This window comes from Clytia hemisphaerica, unplaced genomic scaffold, assembly GCF_902728285.1.
Source record: "Clytia hemisphaerica strain Z4C2 unplaced genomic scaffold, Clytia hemisphaerica genome assembly, whole genome shotgun sequence".
In the NCBI taxonomy this organism is placed as follows: domain Eukaryota; kingdom Metazoa; phylum Cnidaria; class Hydrozoa; order Leptothecata; family Clytiidae; genus Clytia; species Clytia hemisphaerica.
In genome coordinates, this window is record NW_027104200.1 from 1079098 (window position 1) to 1093079 (window position 13982).

General features: G+C 32.6%; 1 protein-coding gene across 1 annotated transcript; it reads right to left on the reverse strand.

The window, feature by feature from the left end:
- Positions 1 to 2340: 2340 nt before the first annotated feature.
- Positions 2341 to 4045, reverse strand: LOC136815256 (GTPase KRas-like). Its single transcript, XM_067071699.1, has one exon. It carries the CDS (start codon positions 3674 to 3676, stop codon positions 2954 to 2956), a length of 723 nt encoding a protein of 240 aa, XP_066927800.1. The 5' UTR covers positions 3677 to 4045; the 3' UTR covers positions 2341 to 2953.
- Between the last annotated feature and the right edge of the window lie 9937 nt (positions 4046 to 13982).

Here is a 13982-nt window from a genome sequence, read left to right on the forward strand (position 1 = left end):
ACCATTGCTATGTAACCCACTTTTCAAATTAAATCTCATTTCATAAATACACATTTTTTTATAAGAACATCCAAATTTTTTTAAGCCTTTGGATGTTTTTAACTTTTGGAGTTTTAAGCCTAAAAATGTTCTTTTAACATGTTCTTATTTTTCGCCATTTTTGAGTATTTTAGTCTATTTTCCCAAAAAATGGGTATTTTCGAGTCCTTAAAACCTTAAAATGTTCTTAACTTGTTCTTAAGATTTTGGCCGTCTTATGTTCTTATATAGTTTGTTCTTGTAAAAAAACGTGTATCTGTTTTTCTTTTAAGAAAAATAGCGAATGTTTAAATGAGAGTTTCTAAACGTCGACCAGAAATGACGACCACGACCGGCGACCACGACCGGCGACCAGATAAATTTGGGTTATCGAGTTTTTTCTCTTTCTCCAACGTAGAGTGTCTCTAATCATTTGAATATATTTAATATTTAAGAGTAAGCTCACCCCTGTCTCGTCTAATTAAAGTCACGTGCCAAATACGTAAAACAACTATTTCGACGCTCTTGGAGCTTGATTATGGTGTCAATTTCTATCCTTTTGTATTATCAGCATCACAATAATTAGTGGCACAAAATTTTTTGAAAATGGTTTGAGAAGCTTTGTATTTTATCATCAGATTGTTATTTCTGTCGAAATTAATCATTTTGTCAGCTAAAGACAATAGAATAATTCATTAGATTCATATCTCTAAAACTGACCTTCTCAATTTTTTCCTACTGACAAGTTCTATCTATTCATACTAAAGGCATCTCATTCAGCATAATTAAAATATTTGGTTTAACAAAGCTTACAAACATCATACTTAATGACCCTGTCAATATTTTTGTCAAATAGTGTCACTTTGTCAAGAAAATGACTGGTTACTTTCAAAGGTCACTTTTTAGTATTCTGAGGACTTGATTTAACATTCTCTACGGTGGAGAGAGCAGATAAACTCGATAACCCAAATTTATCTGGTCGCCGGTCGTGGTCGCTGGTCGTGGTCGCCATTTCTGGTCGATGTTTAGAAACTCCCTGTTTAATCTGTGTTAACATCAGTAATATACTTAACAAAAATTCATGATGCGTTTTCTCTGAACAGTCAGTCAGACTATTGTGAGGTCATTTTAAGATTTGTTGAACTTTGACCCTGACTGAAGTTAATTCATTAAACGCATGCGTCAATCATCATATCAAATATCTGTCTGTTATGTTTACTATAAATTGAAACAAACTTGTTTCAGCGAATAGTTTGTTTTTGTAAATTTCAACACAAAATGGCCTTGAACTCTTTCTATTGGATCTTAAGGCAATTTTTAATTTCAAGTAGCCGCTCACGAAATAAAGAGGGAGTCTACTGAGAGACGGAAAAAAGGGCGGTTTTCACTACTCTAACCTCCAGTCCTTTAAAATAGGTTTACTGACCATCTGAATTCGATTATTCATGGAATATGATGAAAAGTTTTTAATGTTTTACCAAGATTTAGGCTCTTTCATCATATTCCTTGAAATGTACAGGTATACAGATAGCTCCCTCTCTAATTCGATTTTCAAGGGACCAAATATCGAAAAAATTCGAGTCTTTCGAAGACTTCCTATAAAACAGACTTGACTAATGTTTTAGTTCGAATTACAGAAGGATTCGAATAATAAAGTTCGAAATAGATATTCTAAATTTTATGACAAAACAATAAAAGACAAGATGTTTTTCATTTTCAATTATTTTTCTTTTATTCTTAAATGATAAATCATTTTTCGTTATTTCATATATGCATTTTTGTTCTTTTAAAGCTAACCATAGAGCGTATGTATAAGAAAAAATAAACAAGAAATGTTAAGAATAAAATTCTTGTAATTTTTATAATCATAAAAATCCTTCAAAAATAAATCTTTGTTAAAAAATAATAACAATAAAAAACTTAAAATCCATTATTTTTTTGGACAGAAATGTACATAAGATGTGTTGAACTTTGTATAAAAATTCAACTAAATTCATAAAGTAAATGGTCTTCTGTAAAATCTTTGATAACCTATATACAATTTCTTTTAATATATCAACATCATTGTATTTACAAACAAGTCAAAATTGCTTGCATTTCTAAAGAAAAATATCTTCAACATAAATAAAAAATTGTTTTATATTCTAATGAAAATGGACATGGGCATTAAAAGACTTTTCCTTAAAACATCTAACACATCCTAATTAGTTAAACTCCAAATAGAAACCAGTCTGATGACTTAGCCGTTATACCTGGTTTCCGTTTACTAACTGTTCCAAAAAAGGTTTATGAATGCATGGAGGTATGACGCACGCAACTAAATCTAATTACTTTTTTATTAAACTAAAAGGAAAAGCATCGTTAATGTTATTGCATAATTAGCGCGTTGAGGTTTTTGTTGTTCTATAGAGATGTCCGCTCTCTATATTTTTAATCACAATGAAAATATAAAATTCAAATCTTAAAAAATAACCGTCACATTTTTGGCCCCTTTGTATTTTTTTTATAATACCTTTGATAACCTTGTTAAATTTCCTCAAAATATTGTTACTTTTTCTCGAGATAAAATGTTCAAGTTTTTCTTTTCTGTTTGTAGAAAGTCCTGGCGGATTTGTGTAAATCCTTACATATTCTTTGTTTACGTATTTTGTTTACGTTTTGAAGTTCATTTTGTTGTTTGTTGCATGTCCGTTGCTGCAGTTACAAACTGTAAACATGAGTTACGATACCGAAAATAGGTTTGTTTATTTCGAATACCCCCTCAATCAAGACGAAAACATAATATCGGATTATGAAACGAATCCGATCTGCTTTATGTACAATATCGTCGATTCGAGGTATTAATCACCGATTAAATCGGTACAATCGATGACAATTGATATTTGTCGAATATTTGCGAGTTCTCCACTTTGCTTCCGAGACAGTTCGTACCAATTTATTTGACGTCGCGAGTTAAACCTTTCAAGAGATTCAAACACGAAGAAACACGGCAGCTTGTCTTGCGTTTCTTGCCAGCTGACGTTGTCGAAGATGGTTGTTGAGACATGGAGATGGTATGAATCCTCTTGATGATATCATCAAAACAATATTCGAAAGCATCTTTAACATGAATATTGTATTTGGACGATGTCAAGATGTGTTTAACGCCGTGAATCTCATTCAGAATGTCAATAACCTCTTCCGATTGCTCCCAGAACTCTGGTGGAGTTGAGCCACGTTTCAAATCCGATTTAGTACCGACGAGTACGATCGGAACACGGTCTTGTCGTGTCGACTTGATCACGTTAAACGTGCGTCGAACTTCGTTGACGGATTTTAAATTGTCAATTTCATATACCATCATGATGACATCAGCAGTTTGGACATGAAGATCTCGAATCATGTTTGATTTAACTGATCCTGGTAAATCGACGATATCAACGTTGAAGTTATACCCCCGGTAAGAATAATCTTCATTGAAAAGTCCGTCAACTGATGGAAGGTATTGCATTGTGAACGCATTATTGATGAAGCGGCGAATCAAAGCTGATTTTCCGGAGCATGTGGAGCCGACCACTAAGATTTTTCTGGTGCGTCGCTTTTCAGCGGATTCTTGGCGGATAAGTTTTTGTACTTTTTTGGTGTTCATTCTTCGTTTGTTGGTTGTTTGTTTCGTCATTTGATGTTGTTGTTATCGGCTTTGTTTCTTCGTTGAATTTCGTTTTAAATTTCTTATTTATTACTCTAAGAAGATAATGAAAAAAGATAAATTATATTAACATGTCGTAACACAAAAAGCAGTCAGCACAACAAGATATATGTGTGAATCAGAATAAAGTCGGGTCACAAATGAAATCTATCAAATCAAATTATATCCTTCTATATCCCAAAACAACAAGAAAATAAAAACAATGTTTATGAACGAAAATAAAAAATCCCCCATGAGACGGTTCAAAAAGATAAACAGAAAAAACTGAGGATTGAGAGGAGGATAAAACTGTTCCTATTCCTCAACCAAGTCTGTTCTCTTCAAACCCTTATTAGCAACTGATCTATCTACAACAGCCTTCCCAACCTTTTTATAGTGTCAAACAATAGTTGAAGCAGTTCTTTTTTTTTTCTCTATCAAATAATTATGCCAACGTTTCGAACAATAATCGTAAATCTCCCTTTGTTTTCGCTGAAGTTCCGTCTCTCAGCTAGTATCAAAAGCCAATTGACGTCAATGCAAAATGACAACTCGACCTCTATTATTAAAAGCTTTGTTTCACTTTTTATAAGAACATTATAGCTATGTAAGCATATTGAAACATTGTTACACTGCTTATAAAAAACTTGTTTGTGCAGAGACGATTTTGCGGAAACTTTGAAAATACAAGACTGCGGAACTTAGTTTTGTTAGTAAAATATTGAGCACATCTTGCTACATGTTGTAAATAAGACATAGCCAGGAATCGAGCATATGCATGATACTAGGTCAAGGAAGTGCACCTCTACATTGGCTATCTTTGTGGGCTATTTATTTTTTGTGGTATGTGTCATACATGCATAGAATAGAAGGTCAATCGTGTCATGGTAGATATAGATTTATCATACAAAAGACTTGGTTCATTAAAATAGTCTCTAGTTTTACTAAGATAATCATTTTTAATTTTCAGCGTTTGTTGAGTGGGGAGTAGGGTGGTTTCCGAGGGTACAAAATACAGGCGTACCGGCCAAAAATTTCTCAATACCGATTCAAAATGTTTTGACGAGTACCGGGACACCGGAAATACGGCCTTTCAATACCGGAATACCTGTCATTTTTCCGTCAAAAACCGGAATCTCAGAATTCTCCGGTATGAGTCTGAAACCTTATCATTATTAAGGTTAGTACTAAATTAGTTTATCCTAAATGCCTTAAAATGCTTATCAAAAAACTCAGACATTTTTAATTAAGTTATTTTTCTCTATTATTGCATCGCCTTTCGTTGTCAACATACGTAATGCCACATGTTTTTAAAACTTACTTAGTAATGAAGCCCAAAATAAATATATTACATATATAATCAGTACCTTTTTAGGTCTTTTGTTTTCAGAAATGTAAATAAACTTGGAAAAATATGGTATCTCCATAGACAAGATAAAAGGATAAAGGAAGAGGAAGAAGATCCGTTGTAAAGAGGATATTACCGAGTTTATGTATCGGAGGATATCGAGGGCGACGGTAAGTGGAATCGATACAAAACAAAGTCGATAATTGATGTACGGCTCTCTATCGCCTTTGCTCACCTAAATAGACGACGGTATCTTGGTGTTTTTACCGTGTTCGAGCAAAGTGGACGGCGATTTCGGCCCCATATCAACTTTGCTTTATACCGCCCCCCTCGATTTATCTCGAATACATAAACTCGCTATTATAGGAAGGAAGACAAAGTGTTGAAAACAAATTTCATAGGAACTCTTCAAATTGAATTCGAAAATTCGCTGGAGTTTTCATTGTAAACCTTACTTTATAACTCGAAATCTCCATAACTCGAACAAATCTGTGTTCCCCGTGTGTGTTCGAGTTAAGGAAATTCAGCTGTACCATTTTTTTTGCGACAAAATGTAGTTCGTATAGGATTTATCAAATTCAATTTTTGGAAGATCTGAAACTATCTATCGTACAGTATAAAATAATTTTCAAAGAATCAATCTTAACTATTCTCAGTCCAAAGACAGTGTATAGGTGATAACCTTATTGCAGTTGCAAGTTTTCTTATAAAATAGAAAGCTAAGGATTACATTTTAGTAGGTAATATAATTTATGGACTAATTTTTCCCGAATTCAACCAAAATGCATCTGCTCTGCATAAATACTGCATTCGCCTCCCACTGTAGTGGAATAAAGAATAACTGAAATACGTCAGGAGCTACAAGTGAAACAAAAAGTTCCCCAACTCCGTATGTTTTTTTAGTAATCCACGAAAATTATTCTTCCATGTTGAAAGTCTTTTTTCAAATGTATTGGCTCGGATATAGGTATTGTCTTTGTCACTTTTTTCTCCTAAAGCTTTTGTGACTGATTTCTTTTTCTTCCTTTTTTGAGTTCGTACTTTTACCTTTATGGACAAGGAGTTTCCTTGGATTATACTGGATGTATGTGTAATACTTATTTTATGTGGGCCAAGGGAAGTTTAGTCTTGAATATTATTTGTATTGTTTTAATTATTCAAAACATAAGAATTTTCGAATTTCCTAAATAGTGAAACAGGGTTTGTCGGAGATCTCTCCACGGAGTGGAGGATGTCCTATTTAGAGTATGTTTATTTCGGGTTTGGTACCCACGCAGCTTCTAAAAGAGGCGTGCACGAGACAAAACTGTCACCCAGACATTATGAAACATAAAAGGAACAAGCATCAAATACTGGTCTATTGGAGATTTTCTTCTAGGTTTCTTCCTATTGGTCGACGGCACTATTCCTTGAACCAAATAATAGGGCGCCTGGTATAATGTTTATTGGAGCACAAAGTCAAAATCTTTTTCGAATATGCGTAATTACAAGTTTTGGCAAGTGAATGCTTTAGAAAAAAATCGATTTTCATTTGAAAACATTCCAACTAATCGAAAAAAAAATCAAAACAAAGCAGATTTGGCTTTTGATTGCGTTTGCAAGATCTGAATAGACGTCAACCGAAGCACTGTAAACCAATCAAAAGCCATTCTTCAGACGCAAACATACTCCATCAACGAAACACGACAATAGAAAATCCCGGACGTCAGCCAAATTACGGCAATGCCTCTTAAGAGGTTTGGACGCGTTTTTAGTATGCGTCTTTACTTGTAATTATTGGCATTCAATATACTTCTTTTTCCCAGCAAACTATATATCTCTGTCTAGCCTAAAGTGTGGTTTCGGCAAATTATCTAAAAAAGACCAAAAAACCGAACCAAGAAACTCAAGCCGACAAAATTGTATGTAGAAAAATCTTTTCAGGAAATTAAGAATTGATTAGCTTCTATATCCATCAGTTTCTTCAATTTTCTTAAAGATGCACGCCTAGCAATTTTTCGAATGTCTCTCCGATGACAGTTTTAATTACTTGTCCTATTTCATGATTGAATATGGCAAGATTCGTAATTTTCTGACGTCTTTTTGACCCTCCTTTTATAACAATGACGTAAAGATATCTGATGTAACCCTTTTTCTTTGAAAATTCAAAACTGATCAATTCATTTTTAGAGATTTATTCCATCTAGATAGATGTCTCTTGAACGTTAGAACGAACCTCCAAGAGACATAATATTTAGAACTTTTTACAATCCAAGAGTTTTTGTCGCATAGCAGTAGTATATACAAAAATTCTGAAATCTGCAATCATTCTGAATTTCTGAAATGATATAATTCGACTTAATTAGATCAGGTTCAAACCTTAGACATTCAATGAATACATTCTTGTATTTATTGAATTTTTCATTGAAATTGCAGTTCTTTTTATCCATTTTTCAGTTGAGGGGTCTATCACCGAGTCTTAATGATTTTTGCTACAAACACTAAATATAAACTGGGTACCCATGATTACGTGCAATGACTGATAGGTAATCCTTATGAAGGTGGTTCTTAGTTGCATGAATCAATTCTTAAGAAAAGTATTATTGCTTCATGGACAACTTAGTCACTTACATATGACGACAATGGGTTGCAAAATCAAAGTCAAGATTAAAAATATTTCTTTTTGATAAAACTTTTTGGTAACTTTCCAAATTACTCTGTGACAGAAGAACTAACCTTGAAATGATTTGATAACCATTCCATAGTGAGTTCTCTAAGAAAGGTAAAAACTTTCAATTTGTAAATTTTTTTGAGACGCGATTCAGAGATTTTTTCCAAAATTTTTGCTATCATTCTCGTACGGCATTATCATCTTGAATACAATAACAAATTATCTTTGGATGAGGCGGTTTTAAATAAAATGCATGCATTTATGGTTCTAATTTTTTTTAATTGACTTGATAAGTTGTGTTGTTTCTCCGGGAATACAAAATATTCTAGAAAACGTCTAGCCTAAAATGTGGTTTCGGCAAATTATCTAAAAAAGACCAAAAAACCGAACCAAGAAACTCAAGCCGACAAAATGATTGTATGTAGAAAAATCTTTTCAGGAAATTAAGAATTGATTAGCTTCTATATCCATCAGTTTCTTCAATTTTCTTAAAGATGCACGCCTAGCAATTTTTCGAATGTCTCTCCGATGACAGTTTTAATTACTTGTCCTATTTCATGATTGAATATGGCAAGATTCGTAATTTTCTGACGTCTTTTTGACCCTCCTTTTATAACAATGACGTAAAGATATCTGATGTAACCCTTTTTCTTTGAAAATTCAAAACTGATCAATTCATTTTTAGAGATTTATTCCATCTAGATAGATGTCTCTTGAACGTTAGAACGAACCTCCAAGAGACATAATATTTAGAACCTTTTACAATCCAAGAGATTTTGTCACATAGCAGTAGTATATACAAAAATTCTGAAATCTGCAATCATTCTGAATTTCTGAAATGATATAATTAACTTAGAATTAGATCAGGTTCAAACCTTAGAATTCAATGAATACATTCTTGTATTTATTGAATTTTTCATTGAAATTGCAGTTCTTTTTATCCATTTTTCAGCTGAGGGGTCTATCACCGAGTCTTAATGATTTTGGCTACAAACACTAAATATAAACTGGGTACCCATGATTACGTGCAATGACTGATAGGTAATCCTTATGAAGGTGGTTCTTAGTTGCATGAATCAATTCTTAAGAAAAGTATTATTGCTTCATGGACAACTTAATCACTTACATATGACGACAATGGGTTGCAAAATCAAAGTCAAGATTAAAAATATTTCTTTTTTCGATAAAACTTTTTGGTAGCTTTCCAAATTACTCTGTGATAGAAGAACTAACCTTGAAATGATTTGATAACCATTCCATAGTGAGTTCTCCAAGAAAGGTAAAAACTTTCAATTTGTAAATTTTTTTGAGACGCGATTCAGAGAATTTTTTCCAAAATTTTTGCTATCATTCTCGTACGGCATTATCATCTTGAATACAATAACAAATTATCTTTGGATGAGGCGGTTTTAAATAAAATGCATGCATTTATGGTTCTAATTTTTTTTAATTGACTTGATAAGTTTTGTTAACTTGTTTCTCCGGGAATACAAAATATTCTGTTTCGAAGGAGTTAGGAGAAGATCTCTGGTATTGCAAGAGACCCTAAAGCCTGATTTAGAAGTTGCCTAAAGTGCATTAATATTAAGTAGAAAGAAAATTTCATCCGATAAGCAAGATACTTGACTTTGACGCATTTTGAAGTGAGGGAAAAGAGACATGCAAAACAGCATTTCTCTTTTGAAGTTCAAGGAAAAACAACTTTTCGACCAGCGTTGTGTTTTATCAGGTCGTTTGCGTATGGAAATTGACGTTGGTTAAAACCTCAGAATACGTTGATGCAACGTGGCGTGTCGATGGGGTATTCTCTAAATTCGTTATTTAATATTCGTCACAAAGGACTCTTTTTGCGCGAGACTTAATTCGCCGAAACCACTTGAGTTAAATCGACTGACGTTAGCATTGAGGGAAAGTGATAGTTTAAAACAAAAAAGGATATTTTTTTACCTAGACCGATTTAAAATAATGAAACTTGCGTGGGGTGACTTTCAAAGCATTTACGTTGTACTGGTTTGGTTCTTAAGAACCTTTTACGCAATTTTTGGGAGGGAAATGGGCTCCATTCCAATTATTTTACCGCAACAGTTTTGCAATGTGTCGGCTCTTGAAAAACAACCTGGTGGTTAAAAAGCATAACAGATGCTTGTTTTTTTATCTTAAAATAATTCCATGAACTTTTAATGCTCTAGGTTCATACACACACTCATTGAAGATCTTAGAAGCTTTTTACAATAATTAATTTCATACAAGGGTCCAAAGTCTTTTCAGTCTTCGATACTCAATATACAAAAGTTGTTCAAATGGAATATCCTATCCCCCTGAATAAAGGAACTTTTCGAAAATTTCGAAATCACAAGTTTGTTGCATGCGGGGTGTGTAGGTTGAAGCAGAGAGCAAAATTCTAAATTTAGAAGAATTCTCAAAGACGTAAAAGAAAGATGAGGATTTCATCGCAAAGACGTCAGTAAATGTGAATGAACGCATACAGTATCTAAAATATACTTTCTGATGAATAATCTAGTGTTTGTTTGTTGTTTGCAATAAGTATTTAGTGCTGACAACAACATGCATCGTTTTTCTACGTCTCACCATGGCAACAGGGACTTTCGTTGAAAGTGATTCTCATTACAGTACATGTTTTTTTTATAAGAACATCCAAAATTTTTGAAGCCTTCGGATGTTCTTAACTTTTTCAATTTTAAGCCTAAAAATGTTTTTTAAATGTTCTTATTTTGACCATTTTGTGAATATTTTTGACCATTTTCATAAGAAATAGGGTATTTTTGAGTCTACAAAGCCTTAAAATGTTCGTAACTTGTTCTCAACGTTTTGTTATTTTGGCCAGCGAAGCCTTATGTTCTTATATAGTTTGTTCTTATAAAAAAACGTGTAAATAATGATTATTTGTCTATAGATTATTGGATACAAATATTGGTGATTTTCCTGCTACCAATGACCTTCATGCGGATGTTTTTATCCGATAAAAAATGGGCGTGTTGGTCTTCACAAATCTTCATTTTTCTGGAGAAGTTCCTTGTTTGAAAGAAACTGAGCTAAAATTCAAAGCTATGTTATGTGGCGCCGTGTTTCTTTTGTTCGAAACAAAATTGTTAATCTACAGTGTTTTTTATCACTTTTAGATGGGTGTGTCTCTTCAAAAATCGATGATGTTTTTTTTATGAACTATAATTATTTTTAAAAAGCTGATTGTGAATTTAAGCGCTTATATAACTGAAAAAGATAAGACTTTGTCTTTTCATTGATTGAATCTTCTTACATGGATATCGAATTCAAATCCATTCTTCCTAGAATAACAATAAGCAGAAAACCTTACTTCTATACAATTCTGATAATATCTGCTGCTTTTTAGGATATAAAGTTTATCTATAGAAAGCCCAAAATATTATTCAGCCTGTATTATTACTTACCCCGACATTTTGAATGTTTGCGTCTTTCTGTCTAGTGTTAATTTCTTGGTGAATGCTGCAATGTTAAAGTTAAAGAATATATCATTTTTCGATTCTTCTACGATTTGCTCACCCAGTATTTTTAAATAAAAAAGAACAATTTCCTAACCCCGTTTAAAGCCCCGAGCGAATACAAATTTTTAGAAATTATATTGCGTTTATTCTGCTTTGTCAGCATATAGGCGCGCTTCCTTTCTATATCATAAGAAAAGAAAATCAAAGTTAGGATACCAAGTTTTCATTTATTTTTAAATTTCAAAATCAACTTGGTTGGTCTCGTGCGTGTGTATCTGTGCGGAAGATAATAAAACTAAATCACAAAATGAATATATTGATAGCATGGTAAGGTTGATAATAAAAATATTTCCACTTATTTTCTATACGAGACTACAACGTAATTTTTAAGTTACTCAACACAGGAAAATAGCGTTGTAGTTGTTTTTGAAAATCAGATTTTGGAAATAAGGAAAGAAGATTATTGGTATCGATAACAAACGACAAAATGTTGAAGAAAACAAAAGCTTTTCAAACAAGGATATTCAAAAGGTAGAAAAGTGAAAAAAACTAACTACAATTTAGGCGTAATTTTCTCGGGAATTGACACTTGAGAATCTTCGATGAAAAAGAAGTAATGGCAAAAAAATTAGTGAATTCTACGAATTTTGTTTAAAAATTCGTGCTTTTCATGCCTTGGACTCTACCTACTTATGTCCTGTTCAGTTCAGTTGATGGGGGAGGGGAGGGGAGATAAGACTTGTTGTTTTGTGAAACTGTGGTTTCATGAAAACGGGTCGATGTGGAAAGTGTGTGGTATAAGTGAGGCAAACATTTATATCAGAAATACCTTGTTTTTCATATTTTCTACCGAAATACGACAGAACTTTTTTACCAAAAATTTCCCTTTTTTTCGAGCAGATAAACCCTTATAGAACATGTTTTCAAGGGAGACATATTTTTCTGTATTTTTTTCCGAAAAAATGTATTTTCAGGAATCAAAATAAAATTTATTTTTAAGGATTATTGTTATCATCTCCGTTGCTGAGGCAGATGGTAAAAAACGGCTGAAAATGTTATTTTAAGCAAAAATAATTCCATTTTCCCTGACACTACCACAAAAATTTTCAAAATAACTTTACTATTTTTCACGTAGAAATCTTTTAAAATTTGAAAAATACCGGGTGACCCAGAAAAAAATATAAGAGTTTGATGGGTAACAGTGTCCGAAATGGTGTGAACTTTTATTGAATTCTTTCGTCGTTATAAAGAGGAAAGACAAACTTAAAATTTGGTATATAACTTTTTAAATTTGGTTCAGTGATTCTCAAGTTATAACCTTTTGAAGTCAAAATTTGCTTTTGAAAAAGTTCAAAAACACGTCAAAAATGGGGTATCAAAATAACACAATTTTACACAGAAAACCTCATATATTTGCACTATTTTAATAACTTCTACGACTCAATTAATGATCTCAGCTGATTTTTATCAATTATCCTAACAAAAGTTATGGCAAAAATAGAAAAACAGTAATTCTGAGAGATTTTTCAAAAAATGTTGATGAAAAATGTTAAAAAATGCTTCATTTGAAACCCCTTTTTGACGTATTTTTGGACTTTTTCAAAAGTGAGTTTTGACTTCAAACGCTTTCAACTTGAGAACCGCTGTACCAATTTTAAAAAGCTATATGCCTAATTTTAAGTTTGCCTTTACACTTGACAATTAAATAGAATATATTGAAAATTCACATTATTTTGTGAATTAACACAGTGATACTCGCACACACTCGGTATATCTTAAAACCTTGCCTCGCACACCCCTGTTTCCGACTGTCTAAGTGACCCAGTGATAATTTCTTAATTAATGGATATTCTAAATTCTATTACTTAAAGCTCAGATATGAGATTCTCAAAAGTATAGTGGCTTTCTAGGTAGGAGGGTGAGTTCAGCAAATGCCACGAAATCTAGGGGTATTTCTTATAACGATTTTTCGATCAATTTTCCAGAGAAGAAGGTTCTCATCGGGTCTGTGATACCACCGTTCCCTCTGACTACAGATGCTCCACCCTTCATTAGCTAATGCGCTGAAAATCTGATAAAAAAAACACGATAACGTTATAAAAGCAATTGATAGATTTGGATTATATAATACAAAATAGTTGAATAACTCTAACTTTGACAAAGCATCACTGTTTCAGATTCTTGCGTAATCTGCCACGTTTTTAACAACATAACTCTTTAGGCAAATGTGCATTCACTTTATGTTTTGTTTTTTGATAGTCGAATATTGTTAAAAGTTTTTGACATTTTTTGCATAATTGTTTAGGTCACAGAATTTTGCCATTGCACATTATTTTTTGAATATTATCAAATTAGCTGACCTTTTAGTGTTTCGATTCAGTGTTATAAATTTCTGTTTATTATTTTGTAAGAACATACAATCAATCTTCCCAATTTTCCTTCATCTCCAGTGTATACATGATACTAATATTCAAAATATGCCTTTTTTGTCTAGCGGTCGTTCATACTATACACGCTTTTTTATAAGAATGGTGTAAATCAATTTCATCATGGAAATTCTTAACTTTTTTGAGAAAAGACCAGACTTAACATTTAGTACACGTCTCAAGCATAAAATGGCATTTTTGTGAAAGGAGTGATCCTTACTTGGGGGGCAATTGACAATTTATAATTGAAATTCTTAGCTTGAGTAGAAAAGTTCCATGCATGATGGTGATATTCTTAGCATTATTCTTAATTTTTTGGCCATTTTCATCATGGACATTCTTATAAAGTGTATTCTTATATAAAAAAGCGTTTAGACACGTTATCTTTTGC